This window comes from Telopea speciosissima, chromosome 5 (genome assembly GCF_018873765.1).
Source record: "Telopea speciosissima isolate NSW1024214 ecotype Mountain lineage chromosome 5, Tspe_v1, whole genome shotgun sequence".
NCBI classification, from domain to species: domain Eukaryota; kingdom Viridiplantae; phylum Streptophyta; class Magnoliopsida; order Proteales; family Proteaceae; genus Telopea; species Telopea speciosissima.
In genome coordinates, this window is record NC_057920.1 from 4,140,312 (window position 1) to 4,158,984 (window position 18,673).

The 18,673-nt window shown below is 40.1% G+C and overlaps 1 protein-coding gene across 1 annotated transcript in view; it reads left to right on the top strand.

The window, feature by feature from the left end:
* Positions 1–18,673, top strand: part of LOC122661159 (protein SABRE) — a 128,014-nt gene that overhangs the window by 4,048 nt on the left and 105,293 nt on the right. Inside the window, exons 2-3 of the mRNA XM_043856489.1 lie at positions 3,496–3,607; positions 4,775–5,041. Of these exons, the coding sequence (XP_043712424.1) occupies positions 3,496–3,607; positions 4,775–5,041 (379 nt within the window). The remainder of the gene's footprint in view (positions 1–3,495; positions 3,608–4,774; positions 5,042–18,673) is intronic.

The window sequence follows — 18,673 nt, forward strand, 5'->3', positions numbered from 1 at the left end:
GAATCTTCTGTTGGTGCATCCACCATTGGTGAAACTTCAAACACAGTCGATGCCACTTGCGTTTGAGTTGACATGTTCGGCAGTCCCTGTGGCTGTACAGTCGATGTGGTCACCTTTGGTTGTAACCCTTTTAGAGTAAAACAATGGTATAGACGGTGTCGATCAGGCAGGACACACGAATTGTTTTCAGGTTTAATCCAACCTTGTCGCTCGTCCAACCAATCACAACCTATTGCAATAAAGCTCTTTGGAGATGGTTCCGGCTGACACCAAGCACCGTCAGAGTATGAGGAACGCTCAAATTCAACAAAGACTTTACTTGTAGGCATGATGCAAATCTCTCCTGATTGGGACACCATATCTACCACGGATTATGAAATAATGTTGTTACGTCGCCTCTCATCAACAAATAATATGGCTGTGCTCCCATTGGGTAGACGAGCTCGGGTTTTGAAAACGAAGGGAGGTGGGTCTTTTGAGGGGTGGTTGGAGCTTCCCCCTTGCCAAAGCTCTTATACCAGTTTAATGTAGTCCTATATTGGCAAGGCCTAATAGGAGCCAGGTAAGACCAGAGTTCTGGAACTGTTTGCTAATTAGGCAGATTTGGGGCTGTTTACGGTAAAACTAGGGTTAGGTTTAGGAATTTGGGTAAGGATTGTATATGGTTTTAGTACGCAGGTTTAGGGGATTATTATGGTATAAAGAAAATAGGATTTGGATAGGTTTAGAAATTCTGCAAATCTAGGGTTAGGGTTTGGGTTTTGGTTTTAGGTTCTAGGCTATAAACTAGGGTTTAGAGTGGGGTTTTGAGGCTGGGTTTCTGGTCGAGTGTAGCTGGCAGTGGGGGAATGGTTCGATCAGAATTTAGAGGTGTTCTGATGGTTAAATAGGTATGTACAGAATTTAGAATGTTTTTAGGGTTTTTGGGTTTTGTGGGAGATGAGGGATGGCCAGATTGGGTTCAAAGTTGGATCGAGTGTAGGAGGGAGAGGGAGAGATGTCTGCTGAAAGTTTGGGACAGATCTGATGGCTGGAAGGTGGTTGCTTGAATTTCAAGCTATGGATCGAATGGGGGGAAGTTGCAGGTTTAATGGAGGCTAGGGTTTGATGGATGGAAGGGGGTTTGGATGTGGTCTAATGAAGGGAATGCTGGGCAGATTGTGAAGGCTAGGGTTGGAGGATTAGAAGAAGAAAGTAATTGCAGAATTAAATAAACTACTTACTTGAATAACACTTATCTCCAACAGTAGCAGATTGAAGAAGAGCTAAGAGATGACCTCCCAATCTATAAGATGCAAGGAGTCATTGGGGATTCCAGTCCTTCAATCCTTGATGTGACTCACAAGACTGGATCTCATAGGAGAGAATAGCAGCAACAAAGGCAGCAAGCATAAAGCTTAGTTTTTATTAATCAAAATTCGTATTCAATGCTCTGGCCTCCCTTACAAACTTATATAGAAGACTCAAAACTAGACTTAGACACTAAAAAAGAAAGGCCTAACCCTATTATTAACCTATTAGCTAACTTAAACTGACTAGGAAACTGAAATAGACTCAAAATAGAGTCCTAATCTAGCCCAACTAAACAACTAAAAGAAAAACTAATAAAATCACTTAAATTGAACCATTGGCTGAACCGGTTCAATTTAAAACACCAAATAAAAAACTAAGTATGGAAATAAAACTAAGCATAAGAGCTAATCCCGTATGCAACTTATTTACCCATATTTTAGGCTCATAAAAGTGGCCTATCACATTAGAAACCCATGGGATCAAAGGCCCAACATGTATGTAATCCAACACTAGACTTATTCCTAATAAAAGAAGCCCAGTTTGGTGATAAATCTGCATCAGTGGGAAGCTGTGTTTCTAATTATAAAAGTAAATGACTATTTTACCCCTCACTTTTGGGACTCATGAGCATGTGCTCATTAAAGTGTCCTAAAAAATGATCAAAAATGGGTTTTGAGCAAAATACATAATAATGTCTTGACTCTCTATTATGATTTTGCTATTATTTTGATTAAGTATAAATAGAAATAGGTCCATAAATGATACCAAACACCTGCAAAAACGTTTTGGTGCCAGAAAAACAAAAGTAAAAATGACACCAAAAAGAGCCTTATTCAATTCTGAATTATCTGAACTAAATCATTCTTATGTTGATTCTGGATATTATTTCTGCTAATCAATGGTTTAGATCATTATTTGAATACTGGTTTGAACCCTAAATCCCTTCATCAATTTACTGCTTTAAAAGAATCCTAGTTCCAGTAAGATTCCTCTATATCTTAGCATCAAACCATTGGATTGCAGTGAAACTTTGGTGAACTATTTTCATTGTTAAACGGACCACTCGACCAGGGTTCTCTTGTTACAACCGCTTATCCTAAAAGCTCGAGCTGTCAAGTATGGGACAACAACAATGTATATCAACACCCCCATATGTGATATGTGCAGGCCTGTACAGACATGGCCCTGCATGTGACCCGCACTCGCATTGCACTGAGGGGAGAATGTGTCGGGGAACCTCGTTGCACTTCCCATTTTCCCCAGGGATTGATTCTGATACCATGCTATCCTAAAAGCTTGAGCTGTTTGATTTTCTCTTAAATCTGGTTCTGTTCCTGACTTCCTATCCTGAGATTCTGGTTTTTCTTGGGTTTTCTAAACACTAATCCATTAGATACCATGAGCCCCATTGACTAGTTTCCCTTTGCCTCGATAATTTAGGATTTCTCGGTATTAGCTTATCACCTTTATGTACGAATGAGTAAAACAAAAATAGGGATCCATTTTACGTGATCGTGTCAGTCATATGCAACTTACCTGCAAACATTCCCCTAGGGGAATGAAGGAAAAGAGAAAAAAAAGACTAGGTCATATTTAAAGTTCAACTGGAATAATCAGGCATGAGGCCCTAGCCCTAGCCCTATCCCTAGGCCATGTCTTGCTTGATTACAAATTTACAATGCAAATTAATATAAAACTTGGCTTATGAGGCTGTCCCATTTACATTCAGGGACTTTGGAAAATATCAATTGTTGTCTATCATGTGCATAACTTCTCATTCCATATTGTCATGTGCATAACTATCATTGCACGCTTGTATTTCTGTTGGGAACCTGTATCTTAAATATTTGAGAAATGGCTGCTGAGTTTAGATGGCTCAATGGATTTTATGGAACTGTGCATCGTATTTTGGAAATTTTGGTTTGAGAAGATGCATTATTTCTCTAGGATTGTCTCCAATCATCTTCAGTTCTTGTTAATATGACTCCGACTGCATCATGCTAAATTATTGTTTGGGGCTTTTGTTTCTTGATGAGGTGAAATGTTCTCGTGACTTCTGGATTTCAATTCTCATAATATGCAATTATGCATCATCTTGCTTGTGAGATTTTGTTTTGGTGAATGTACAAATTTTCGAGGATTATATACAATCATTTTTAATTCTAGTTGAGATGTTTCCTAACTATATCATTCTTGTTTCAGATTTGCTGCAAGGCTGTTGGCTTGGATTCTGAGCCGGCTAATGGGAGCATCTGTGGGGTTTCGGGTTGCTGGATGGAACTGTTTGAGGGATGTGGTTGTGAAGTTCAAAAAGGTTGCTCTTAAAGCCATTGATTTTTTACTTACTATACTTTCTATGAATTTTGTTCTGATCAATGACACTTATGCATGTATTATATTATAACTCTTTAATAAAGAGTTTACTTTAGATAATGTGAACTTGCATGAGACAAGAAGTAATATGGTTGAACAAGGTTGTTTATCAGAATCTTACAGTTTTTTGGTTCAAACTGCAATGTTATAGTTGACTATAAAAATTTAAACTTCTTTTTCTCCAATTGGCACCAAAAGACTTTCCCCCTCTTATTTTGCACATCACTTGCACCAAAGATGGAGCGCTTATATTTGGTATCCAGTAAAGGGCATACCCACTGCACGAGGCTCCCTATATTTGGTTTCCAGTACTCTAGGTAGACTTTTTTAAGCAACCTGCTAGTGCTTTAAGTAACAAGTGCCCCTCCTTTTGACTCTATTCTTATATGCAGCCTTGATCTTTCCTTTAGGATTTGTTCCCCATTATCCTATGTTGTTTCTTTTCATTTAGCATATTTTTATTTTACATATAGTAACTTGCATGAAGCAAGGAACGTGGTTTGATTTCTTAGTTAAAGGAAAGGGACTCATTTCTAGAATGGAGTTCCACAGATTCAGTACAGCCTAGGTTATGGATTTTCTTGGAGAACTACAAAGAAAGGTGGCGGGTTATGGATTTTCTACGGAATGGAGGTTTGGTTTCATCTAGTGAAATTTACATATATTTGAATGGCTTTTGTTTTATGCTTAAGTGGTTGGGTTTTCAAAATTTAAATAGTTCTTTGGTGCATCTGTTCTATTTTTCTTGTGAGATATTATGTTGTGTGTGTGTGTGGGGGGGGGGGGGTGCTGTTTTCTGGTGATTGTTATAATGATGGGAAGAATCGTTTTTTTTTATTAGAATAAGAAGAATGCAGAACTATTTTCATTTTGAATTGATTAGCACATGGCTTTCAAATAGTCCTAATTTTATAAGCTTCCAGGCTTCCAGGCTATCTTAAACTGTAATTAGAAACCCAATTTCTGTCCAGACTTAATTTTTTCTTTTACTATTTCACTGCCTCCCCTATAATTTGGAAATAGATAACAGCATGGAATCCCCCCCCCCTCTTACAACTCCCTGTAACAGCATCTGAATCCTGTAGATGTGACGTATCACACTGTGCAGGGTGCGGTTGAATCTGTCTCTGTGGGTGAAATTAAACTCAGCATGCGCCAGTCTCTGGTCAAGCTTGGGGTTGGCTTTATTTCTAGAGACCCAAAGCTGCAGTTGTTAATATGTGACTTAGAAGTTGTATTGAGGTCTTCAAGTGGAAGTTCAAAGAAGGCTAGAAGTCGGACTCGGAAGCCCAGTTCTGCAGGCAGAGGAAGGTGGATGATTGTGGCTAACATGGCTAGATTTTTGTCAGTTTCAATTACGGAATTATTGGTGAAGGTAAGCAATGTTACAATTTACAGTACCTAAGTAACATTCTACAAAAAAATTATCTAAGCAAATATTGTTATTTTATTGGGAGTATTTTCTTGGTAGGAAGTCAAGGAACTTGTTCCTGAACTGCTGCTTATATCTGTCATGTGTTGGACGGGGTTGAAACTCTATTGACATTTTGTACACATTAACCTACACTCTTATAATAAGTTTTAGCCAATTAGCCCAGATGCATATCTGCCATGTGGCGGAAAAGTGCATAGGAAAAAAAGCTTGGAAAAGTTTAAAACAGTTGGATGGCTGGGAACAGCCCTCCACAAGGCAGAAATGGGTCACAGTTTGAGGAAGCTTTCTTCATTGCCAGTCCAGGAAACCTTTCAGTTTCTGCTTACTTGTTAGTTTTGTATAACAAATGTTGGCACTTTTAATGATTCCTTGTGCTTTATTTGGTTTTATTTTATCTCCACCTGAAAGTTGTTGGATGGTTTACCTAATATCTTTTGGTTGTTTTAAAAAAAAGGTTGTATATGGAAAAGAACAGAACGGCATGAAAGACCTGTACAATGTAGGCAAAATGCTTGCTAAATGTTAAAACAGTAAAATAGTTTTTTGCGGTCATTTATGCTATTAATAATAATAGTCTACATATGGAGTCAGGGTATATGGTAGTTGGTGCAGAACTTGTGAATGCTTGCTTTGTGGTAGTTCAGTATAATTTCTTGCATAATTTTTTACTAGTAATATTAAAAAAAAAACTGCATAGATATGGCAAAAGGTTCTTTGCATAGCCTACAGAAGTACACTTAATTGTGCCATGGAAATGGAAGGGTGATGTGACAATTCCAGCTGTTGGACAGATGTGGTGTGGTCTAAATTGGCTGTATGTTTGATATCAGAGCCAAATTATATCAGATATGCACCATGTATTGGCATATTCCCTTGTATTTTCAGCTGTTCATTTTTTTTCAACTTTTTTTAAAAAAATTGCCAATTGCTCTTAGGTTAATTGGCCTCTGCGCTTCCTCGCTGTGGAATATTCTCATGTCAGGGTCGTAACAAAATTTTAGAGCTTTATTTTGCCATGTGGCCAGAACTCTTTGTGCTGAAACTTGAGATGTGAGCCGAGGACCTTGTGCCCTGGCTGTTCACAGAATTTGGGCCCAATCCAACCTACCAAGTGGCAGAGATTAGAGTCGTACAGGAAGGTCCTACTAAGTGGGCCTTCATATTTTATTAAAAAAGGGGAAACATTGCCCTATAAATAAGGTGGTCCTTTTAAACAAAGTTTTGTAACAGAGTTCCTGGTTCAAAAACCTGTCTGTACTCCTTATATATATATATATATGTATAGGAGTGTCTGAATGACACCTCTGTAGGTGTATTTAGATCTCGACACCTTTTTATTTCCTTTTGTCTTATTCCCAAAAGTCCTTTAAGTTAGGGTATCAAAGGGTTTTCAAAAATAAGTTGAAAGTGACATATCGTTATCATGATCAAAGTAAGGGTGTCAATTTGGAACCGAAACTGAAAGCGAAATTGACGAACCGAATTGGATTTAATTGGTTTCAAAATCTTGAATCTTTCATCGGTTCGGTTTTGGTTTCATTATTGAAATCGTCAGATGACTCAAACCGAACCGAATCACCCATTTTCAAACCGAATAAGGAACTGAATAAATCATATTATTATTATTTTGTAATGTTTTAATATATGTGGATGATAATTTGATTCCATTTTGATGTTTAGAAAAAGTTTTTGGATTATGGCCCTAACAAACAAGGAGTTCTTTTGTTATAAAGATGTAAAAAGTTTGCTCAACACATAAATTAATAGGGCACAGACTGAATACAAATCGAGAAAACCGAATAAAAACCGAATCATGTCAGTTCGGTTTCGAAACACGTGCTCCTATTTGGTTTCAGTTCGGTTTCGATGTATGCATGTTGTATCTTGAACCGAAACGAAATTGGACAAAAAAAAAAACCAAACTGATTGATACCCTTAATCAAAAGGTGTCATTCTCATGCACATATTTTGAGTACACATGTGAAATGATACTATTACCCTCATTGGAAAAAATTGTGTTGCACTACAAGGGTAAGATCCATGGGGGGTCAAGGGGGCATAGTTCGATATCTCGTTTTGTTTCGGTGCTTCGGTCTGGCCGAAACCACTGAAACACCGAAATTTTGCCGAAACCATGCATTTTTTTCTAGCTAGTTTCAGTTTGATGTTTTGGTGGGCAAATGGAAATAGTAGGTTCTGAAACTTGAGGGAAACATTGTTTTAGGCTAAATAAATGTATGTAAACTTGCATGAAAAATCACACAATGTGGTGTTTTGGATTTGCACCCTTGATTGGTAGGAAACCGTAAAACCCTGTTGTATACCCTATGTAATATTGCCTATTCTACACCCTGTTTTAGTACTATAAGACATAATTGGGAAGTAAAACAAGTAAATTATGCAACAATGGATGAAAGAACATAATATTGATTAATTATTTAAAAAATAGGTAGAGTAGAAACTACGAACCATTAAGTACGGTGAGCAATAAATAGAGTCATAGACACCCAAGGACAGTAAACAATACATAGACAGTTAGACACCCAGGTCTTCCATGTCCCAACAATACTAATATTGTGGCTGTCTAGTGTCTGTTGATATGAATTATGATGTACTGGATCGAGTCCACTCATGGTCCGATGGAGCTGATGTGCATTGTCCTCTGACTGCATGACAAATGCATGAGTAGTCCTCCATGGCTGCCTTGTAAATGGTCTCATCTACATACGGCAGGTAACCTATTGATGTAGAATTATCACCAAACTGGGCTTCGTTATTAGGAATAAGTCTAGGGTTGGAATATATATATGTTGGGCCTTTGATCCCAAGGGTTTTCTATGTAATAGACCACTTTAATGAGCCTAAACTAGGGGTATAGGTTGCATATGGGATTAGCCCAATACTTAGTTTATTTTTGTGTTTTTTAATTGAACCGGTTCAAATAAGTTGCATCCAATTGGTTCAATTTAAGTGATCATGTGACTTGGTTAGGTGGTCATGTGATGTAAGTTGGGCTGGATTAGGACTCTATAAGTCCAGTAATGTTTTGAGTCTATTTCCTTTAGTATTTTAGTTTCCTAGTCAGTTTAAGTTACCTAATAGGTTAGGGATAGGGTTAGGCCATTCCTTTTTAATGTCAAAGTCTATTTTTAAGTCTTCTATATAAGTTTGTAAGGGAGGCCAGCATTGAACACGAATTCGATTAATGAAAGCTTTTGTTTGCTGCCATTGCTGCTGCCCTGCTCTGTTGAGTGTTGCTCCTTGTGAGTGTGTATCCTTGTGGATTTCAAGGTGAAGGGTGAGTGGACTCTCACGATTCCTTGCGTCTGTCCAGTACCGGGAGGTTCTTCTTCTTCTTCAATCGAACTTCTTCAAGCTGCTGCTACTGCCTTTAAAGGAGATCAAACCAGTAAGTAATTTTAGTTTCCTGCATATATCCTTCCCCTCTTCAGCCCCTAACCTAATCCATCCTTTTCCATCGACCCAATGAGATCACTACAACCAGCCTTCCATCCCCTCCATTAAACCTGCAACTATTCCTTCGAATTTTAGCTTGATCCCCAAGAATTCACCTTCCAACCATCAGATCTGTGCCAAACTTCCAACAAACATCCTTCCCTCTCCCTCCTACACTCAATCCCAATTTGAGTCCCATCTGACCATCTAGTGTCTACTGATATGAATTGTGACGTGCTGGATCGAGTCCACTCATGGTCTGATGGAGCTGATGTGCATTGTCCTCTGACTGCATGACAAATGCATGAGAGTAGTCCTCCATAGCTGCCTTGTAAATGGTCCCATCTGCATATGGCAGGTAACCTATCCTAGGTAGGGGGTTCAATGGGTCGGGTTGGGCCGGGCCTACCTAAACCCTGACCTTGACCCAACCCTGGCTGGGCCAAGAAACCCTCAACCCTGACCCGACCCTGCCAGGGTTTTCCCTGGCCCGACCCGACCCTGATAGGGTCGGACAGGGTCGGGTTGGCCCTGTTTTGACCCTGTCTTGACCCTGCTTGATATATATCAAAGAATATATCTAAAAAAAACCTGAAAAATTCTTTAAAGAAGAAGAATAAGAGGGGAAGGGGAGAGAGGGACTTGTAAATTTAAATAAAAATTTAAACCATTTCGATCTCCATTGGAAGCATCTTGGCAAGAATCCTGTATCAGCCATACCCAGAAGCTGGAACGAACTAGTGCTCAATTGGGCTTCAAAAACTCCAATTGCAGACACTACCATACCAATTTCAATCCAGATTTTTAGCCACTCACCCACCCACCCACTATCATACCAGCAGCTTTTGCTAAGAACCCATTGCCCCAACTCTCTTGATTCAATTCAAGTGACCCAATTGTGGACATAAGAGAGATCACATAGGCCAAACAAGTCTGGATTCCGTGAGAGAAGTGCTTTTGGGAAGATTTTTGGGCTGGACAACTTCGCTGACAATATCTGTGGCCTATATAATCATCTAATCTCGATGAATTCTATCCTCCGACTTTCCAATTCGAATCCTAATTAAAAGATCGATGATTTCCGGATATTCTAATTAATGAATTAAATGGAAGAAAAAAATTCGAATATTATGTGTTAAAGGTGGATTTAGCAGTTTCGAGTTTGTGACAGAGCAAACGACTTGGCGGATAAGTCTTGCAGAAATAGATTTCTAAACCCTAAAGACTCAATTCTAAAAATGCACACATTCACCAAACCATTGGATTGCGGTTGGTGGAATCGAGACGATTATTTCGATAGCTTTCTATGTCTAGGGAGCAGGAACCTTTTAAATGGTGCCTCCTGTAATCCTGCTTGCTTTACAACACAAGAGTTATGCACAAGTGATGGAGAAACACTCTCTACCCATTTTCCGGATGTATTGAGCCCTTGTGTTTCATGAAAAGAAGAAGCAATAGAGAGAGACAGGGGCATTGTGTTCCATGAAAATTTTAAAAATGACGCCCCTAATTTGAATTTCTATTTGATAATTGAAACTCCTAAACCCGTCGAGATGCATCAGGAGAACAGCTAGTTGCGAAAATGCGAAATCATACGCGGATCAATAGAGGAGGAACCAAAGCATAATATTCTCTCTCCTTTGACGAACGGAAGAATCTTTGAGAGAAAAGAATTTCTATAGTAAAGAACAACCCAAACGAAACGGATCGAACAGAAGGATGAACTGAGATAGAGAAGGGGAGGGAACGAACGTACCTCTGTGAGTGAAGTTGAAACCCTAGTAAAGCAAGGAGGAACCGGGGAAGAAGAAGGCTAGTCGAGCAGCGGCTTTCTCAGTTTCTCGTGGATGAAGAATGAGGTGAAAACGAAAAGGGAATATGGGTCAATTAGGGTTTAATTCTCTTATGGGCATTTTGGTATTTGCACATATTTAAATGTTTATAACTAATTCAGGGTCGGGTCGGTCCGGGCCGGGCTAAGCCCGGGGTCTTAACCCAGACCCGACCCGACCCTGCCAGGGTCAGCCAAAAACTCAACCCTAACCCGCCCTTCGGGCTGGGAAATCATGGTCTGGTCCGGGCCGGGCTCAGGGCGGGTTCGGGCCAGCTGGGCATTATTGACACCTCTAATCCTAGGGTATAGGTCACCGTAATATGAAGAACCAGCCACTGAGCCACTTTCAAAAGATGGTGTTGCCTGCATGTATGGCTGGGTAGGAGAAGTTATCGACAAATGACGATCCAGTATGTCCATGTGAGTAGGCTTCATACTCAAAACTGGGAACGGATGAAGAAGATGCATGCTCCCTAACGCCAGTGAAATGACCATATGGATTGTACTCTGAGAGGAGGCTCTCTCTTGTAACCACTTCCTCTGCTGTCCCTTATACTCATCCCTCCTGGAGTGCTAGGAAGCTATCAACGTCCATACAGTCAGCCTGCTCATCTGCTTGGAACCGGTGACGAGGCCCTCTCATGTAGTCTGCACGTGGGGCTAGACGTGCAACATGGTCCGTATCTTGTGTGGCATGATCATACTGGGTCTCCCCAGTGAATCGAATTAGCTCCGGCTCCTACACCGCCTCTGGCTAGTCATATTCATACATATTAGTATGTTACTCTCGAAGTCCACCATCACCACCCTTGTCATTGCTACCATCATCATTGTCTTCTCAATCACCTCCATGAGTAGACGGTGACAGTATGCGAGTTTTACCACCTGAGGAAGTGGACCAGTCAGGGTCCTCCTCCTCATCCCTTCCAGGTGTGGGATCGAATGGTTGGGGTGTTTGTGAGTATATCCGACCCTCTGTAGCCATGCCCTCATCCATATCAACACCCATCTCACTAGCTATATGGGGGTCAAGCCTACCCCAGCGTGATCCATCACTGGCTCACCTCTATCTCTTACCCACTCCACCAAGGGATCCTCATCATTGACTCATTCTGGAAAACATCGACAAGCTTGATCTGTTTAGTGTCGTTCTCCATACCTATGTGTATGTGCTACACCTTCAGCCTCATATTATAGTGCACATACACCAAGTCAGCTAGAGGTTCTGAACCTAATCGGTTGCGCCTCTTTGAGTGGATGAGCGAAAATGTACTCTAGTTTTTCTCAAAGCCGGAGGCGGAACATGTCTGGGATAGGTCCTTGATTGCTATCCTCATATTTTCTACCGAATGCATATACAACACTCACCATTTAGTTGCATTACAACAAGAACACATGTTATTTGCATTTCACAAGTTTAAATACATATGTAAGTAAGAGAATATACTACTTAATTGCAACATCACCACTATTTCGTCCAGCTTATGCGGCGGGAGTTCTAAAACTCTCCGATCCAACCTGAAACTTTTAATCTATACCCATTTGGAAAATTTTACATGTTAGGAACCCATCCGAAGTAATTAGTTATTGTTATGTTCATAAAGAACTACAAGACTCACCTCATTGTTGCAAACAAACTGTAATGTACTATTTGGCTCCAACTTTGCAACCACTTCCTTGAATGCTTTTATAAGTTCTGGATTCATCCCAAGTCTATGGATGTATTGATACATGGGGTTTAGGTAGTATGCTGAAAATTGACATATAGATATTGTCTATGTATTACATATTCTATAAATAATAAAATGTAATATGAATTAGACACATATAAAAAAAATACTCACCAACCTTATGTAGTGGATGCATAAATTGAAGCTCCTAACGGTCCTTTATAATCTTCAAGAAGGTCCTACTGCCACATGGCAGTGCATTGTAGACTTTGTCTTTCATCATGTCCATAGCAGCATACAATTGTGGCATGGTGGGCTTGATCCTTTGGATTGAGACAATTGGGCCTAACACTTTCACCACCTTACTCAATTGGACCCAAAACTCTTCAGATGCAATGGTTGTCTGTGCTGCCTTACCACCAGGGGAACTTGACCCCCCAAACCCCCCTTCTCAGATGCAAACATAGATCTGAGTCCGGCCTTCTTTGCCTCAAAGTTCTTTAATGCAATATAGTATATGGTGAATCTAGTGATTCCGGGCCTGACCAAGTCTCCTCCACACTTCTCCCTTAGAAGGTTCAATGCAAACCTATGGTTCTAGACGAAGGTGCTCATCCGTCTGGCTCTCTCAACAACACTTTGCACCAATTTTACCTTCCCTATGCCCTTCAACATCAAGTTAATGCAATGGGCTGCACAAGGGGTTTAGAAGAGCCTGTACTTACTGTAATGCATCAGCTTTTGACCGGTCTTCTTGAGGTTGCTTCCATTGTCCGTCACAATCTAGACAACGTTCTCCACCCCCACATGCCCAACCACCTCCTTTAACACTTATAAATGTATTTTGCATCCTTTTTCTCCTTGTATGCATCCACATTTTTTAGGAATACTGTCCGTCTGTCCCCTTGTCACAGTAAACCATAAAGTTGATGATGGACTTTCTTGTGGACTCAGTCCAACCATCACTCATAATTGTGACCCCATGCCTCTCCCACATCACCTTCAGTTCATCTATATACTACTGAAGCTTCTTTTTCTGTTGAGGCAAATATGCATTTATCACCTCGTATGCGGTGGGCCCCTTGACCCATGGGCCAGCCTCAACAATCACATCTAGCATCGTCTGGTAGTAGGGCCCTGCAGTGATGTTCAGTGGGATGCTATGGAATAACAACCACTTAGACATAGCCTCCCCAACCATCCCCCTCACATTATTCCTCATCCCCTTCAGTGTATGTTGCTTGTTTCCTTTATTCCTGTAGATGCCGAGATCTTGCTGTAGTACAGGGCCCACTCATGGTGGGACCTCTGGAGGTGGAGGTGAAGCTGCCTTAGTACTCTATGATCTCCTGAAGAGAAACAAAGGCTGCCTAGATGAACCAACTCCTCCACTACCACTACCACTACCACCTACCATAGGTGGATCAGCTCCTCTCTTAGTGTCTCTTTATCTATGTTGCTAGTCTTAGAATGTGGCTCTACTCCTTGCTTGTGCTTGCCGAAAATCTTTAGCTTCTACCTGTACATCATCAGACACATACACAGGGGGATCCGGATCCTCTCCAACTACTTGGGCGTCCAAATCCTCTCCAACCACGCATCCAACAGCTGGGTGGACTTGGACACACATACCAACACCTGGGGATGCATGTCCAAGTCCTCCCCGCCGTTGGATGGGTGGTTGGAGAGGAGTTGGAGTTGGAGAGGATCTTTTTCCTACACAAGGTCATCACTGTCATCATCACTATCATAATCCCCCTGTATAGGCAGGTTGCACGGACTGCCTCCTCAAATGCTATCTTCGCCTTCTCCTTTTCTACCTTCCTCCTATTCCCTCTGCCCATGTGTTTAGCTATGGTCCTAGCAATCTCCATAGGTACCATGGGGCATGCAGCCACATCTGAGGCATTCCCAGCCAAATGTTGTTTCAGTCTTGTGGCCACACCTAACATAATCCTCTTGAGATAATATTTACATTATATTTTTCTTTTGTCACCATCATTCGGAGTAGCATGCATCCATGCTATCTCTCCCCTGTCACCCCTGCCTCTTCCCTTATCGCCTCACCCATCGCCTTCCCTTTCAGCCATTTTCTCACCTCCTTACTGTTGCATAAACAAAAAAGAAGCCATTAGGAATGTAGAAACATCAAACTGAGACCACTAAAACAACTATGTAGGCACTTATTATTTTTCCCCTAACCTTTTTTTTTTTTGTCATAATTAAAAATAATTTTCAGAATTTTCTTTCAATAAAATATTGGCCTAATACAAGAAAACCAAATATGGTACAACATTTGAAGCCTCATATGTGCTTCAAAACATGATGAAATCAGCAACATAAATTTCTTTTATTTTTCGAAACAAAACAGAATAATTTTCCCTATTTTTAGAAATTTTTAGTATTTTTCATAATTTGTGAACAAAGGCAAATACAAGAAAAGTGAAAGAGGAAAGAGGCACAGCCTAGCAAGTCAGGAGAATCTCAGTTAAATAGGGTCTGCTACATGGATCCTTGCCCTCCAATAGGCTCTATCTGAGGTCATACATGGCGTGAGACCTAGACTATGCATGTAAGGCCTGCCCCTCGCTCTTTTAGCTCTAATTTTTTTTTAAAATTCCAAAATTTTTCATAGTCTTGGAAATAAAAAAAAATTATTTACTGGTAGAATATAAATTCAGACACCCAGTAAGCAGCAATTGATCTCTTTGTACTTTGTAGTGATGTGGCAACAACTCCCAGAATCCTAGTAGTGTATTCCAGTAGCATGGAGTGGTTATGTAGCAAAAAAACCTATTTTCCAACACTTTTCCCCTTCTCCAGGTCGAAACAAACGAAACCACCGAGTTCTTGTTGAGATTTCGACCTTAACTCGCAAAACAATGTATATTTATGTAAGGTAATGTGTCGTTTCGGCGAGATGGTACAAACAGTACTGAAATTTCGGATGTTTCAGTCAAAACATGTACACTTCCAGGTTTCATTTGGTGTTTCGTTTTGGACCTTTCGAAAGACCAAAATATTCAAACTTTCGGTGAAATTTCAACAAGTTTTCGAACTATGCAAGGGATTGATTTCCCAATTACAAATTACAATTGGATTACATTAAGGATCAGCTTTAAGCCCTTATTTGTTTGCGCTTTTCATGGATGAATTAACCAGGGACATCCAGGATGAGGTTTCTTGGTACATGCTTTTTGCGGATGACATTGTATTGATGGATGAGATAGACATGAATTGACACCAAGCTGGAGTTATGGAGATCAACCTTGGAATCAAAAGGTTTTGAGATGAGTAGAACGAAAATACAGTATACGGTGTGTTACTTTAGTAACTCCAGGACGGATAATGAGGGGGTAAAAGTTGATTAGAGGGAGATTCCACAAAGTGATTACTTCAAGTATTTTGGATCAATCATCAGTAAGGAAGGTGATATAGAGGATAATGTTTTTTAGAGAATTAAAGTAGGATGGATGAAGTGGATAGGTGCATCTGGAGTGTTTGCAATCGACGGATTCCTTTAAAGCTTAAAGAAAACTTTTATAGGAGAGTCATTTGACTGGCTATGATGTATGGTGCAGAATGCTGGGCAGTTAAGAAGCGCCATATAGATAAGCTAAATGTCGCGGAGATGAGGATGTTGAGATGGATGTGTGGCAAAACTAGGAAGGATCAAATTAGGAACACCATATTAGAGCTATTTTGGTAGTTGCCCCGATTTAAGATAAGCTTTGAGAAAGTCGTCGGAGGTGGCATGGTCATGTTCAACGGAGGTCTTCAGATTCTACAGTTCAGAGGACTGACTTGATTCAGATTGAAGGTACTAAAAGGGTTGGGAGCAGGCCTAAAATGACCCTGGGAGAAGTGGGGAGGAAAGACATGCATAGATTAGGTCTTGTTTTAAGTATTACTTCAAATAGAGCTGATTGGAGGACAAATATCCGTGTAGCCGATATTTTTTGTTTTGTGAATAAATAATTCATTACTAAAAGGAAGAGCAGGGGAAAGGGGGGGAAACTATACAAAGGCAGGACCCTAGGAAGGGCCGGAAGGAAGAATAAGAGAAACAAGTAAACCCCAGGTAACAATAATATGCTTGTTCCTTGGGTAGTCAATAATAGATTTATGAGGTAACAAGTAAATCTTTGAGCTAACATAAAAAAAGATGGCCTTCCAAATCATGTCAAGGGAATGGGAGTTGGAAGTCCATCTTCGAAGATTTCACTCCATTTAAATATGAAATATATTAGCGTCGAATTTAACTTGGCAACCACATCACAGATAGTACTATCGGTAAACGTCATATCCATCCAAAGCCACTCTCTGGAAAAAGGTTAGAGCTCTCCTACTATGGGGCCAAAAAGAGTCTTAAGGCTTTTTTCCAAATTGAATAGGCAAAAGGGCAAGAGAAGAAAAGGTGGTCGATGTCCTCAATACCATTCCAACAAAGGATACAGAGAGAGGGGGGCAAAAAGGAGGCGATGAAGGAGGAAAGCTTGGGGGGGAAAGTTGGAAGTTGAGAAGTATTAGGAAACAAGGAGAAATATGGAAGTAGAAGATTGAAGAAAAAGGAGGAGAAGAAGAAGAAGAGAAGATGGTGCAATGTTGTGTATTGGAGTATTGTCTCCAACACACCTATATTGCTTCACTAATAATACGAAAGGAATTACATACACCTCCCTAGGGAGGTAAAAGGTAAAACAATGTAAAGCAACTACTTAACAAACTAGTTCCTAAAGTACCCTTACTTCACAAACTCTAACACTCCCCTTTAAGCTGGAGAATGAATGTCATGCATCCCTAGCTTGCATAATAGAATACCAAACTGAAGAGAAGTAACTCCTTTGGTGAAGATGTCCGCCAGTTGATCATCAGTCTTCACAAAAGGAGTGCAAATGCAGCCAGAGTCTATCTTTTCCTGGATGAAGTGCCGGTCCACTTCGATGTGCTTTGTTTTATCGTGTTGCACCAGATTGTGAGCAATGCTTATAGCTGCCTTGTTATCATAATAGAGCCGCATAGGTTCAGTATCAAACCCCAACTCTTGAACCACTCGTCTCATCTATAGGAGTTCACAAATGCCATGAGCCATTGCCCTAAACTCTGCCTCTGCACTAGATCTAGCTACAATAGGCTGTTTTTTTTCTTCTCCATGTGACCAAATTACCACCCACAAATGTATGGTATCCAGATGTAGACCTTCTGTCTAAGATGGATCCAGCCTAATCGGCATCTGTGAAACCTTCGACTCTCAAGTGATTGTGCCTAACATACAATAGTCCTTTCCCTTGAGAGAACTTCAAGTATTTGAGAATGTGATATACAACATCCAAGTGCCCACTCTTGACAACATGCATAAACTGACTCACCACTCCCACAACATAAGAAATATCTGGGCGAGTCATATATAGATAGATGAGCTTCCCCACTAACCTCTGGTACTTCCGTGCATCAACAAGAGAGGGACCACAATCTTCTCCTAGTTTATAATTCTGCTCAATAGGAGAACTTGCTGGTTTGCAGCCCAACATTCCTGTCTCTTTTAGCAAAGCAAGAACAAACTTCCTTTGACATATGTTGATTCCTCTTTTGGACCTTGACACTTCAATTTCTAAAAAATACTTTAAGGGACCCAAATCTTTAATCTCAAGTTGTTGAGCCTAGTAGGTCTTCAGCCGAGCTATCTCAGCTCTGTCATCTCCAGTCACTACAATATCATCAACAGAGATAATAAGGGCTGTAATAGTACCATTACCTCCCCGAGTAAATAAGGTGTGATCAACTTGACTCTGAGAATACCCATTCTTTAGAATAGCCTGCCTGAACCCCTCTCAAACTAAGCTTTTGGAGGCCGTTTTAGACCATATAAAGCCTTCTTGAGGAGACACACCTTTCCTTCAGCTGAAGGGAATTTGAAGCCAGGAGGGGGCTGCATGTACACTTCCTCTTGTAAGTCACCATGGAGGAAAGCATTTTTCACATCCAATTGATACAGTGGCCAATCTCTATTTGCTGCTAATGATAAGAGAACCCTTATAGAATTATGCTTAGCCACAGGGGAAAATGTCTCTTGATAGTCAATCCCGTACACTTGGCTATACCCCTAGTTCAAAATTTCGTCTCGTCTCACCATTTTGGGCTGGTCGAGATTTTCGAAATATTCTGAAATTTCGGCAAAATATTGTATTTTTTTCTTCCATATTTTGACACTATCTCGGTAGGTTTTTGGACATATTAAGGCCTGATACTTCATGTACACCCTTATTTAAGCTAAATAAACATATTTAAACATTCATATTGCAAAAAAATGAACTTAAAGAGGTGTTTTGGGTTTGCACCCTTGATTGATAGTAGGGTCGGACCCTGATGTATAAATAGTTAAATACACATTGTATATTTAAACATTTATATTGCAAAAAAATGAACTTAAAGAGGTGTTTTGGGTTTGCACCCTTGACTGATAGTATATGGTTGGACCCTGATGTATAGATAGTTAAATACACATTGTATAAGTACTAAAAGACATAATAAGAAATTTAAACAAAGTAATGAAACAAAAATAAAGTCAAATGTAGCCTTTAGTTTAAACTTTAAACTCATAAAGTCATAAGT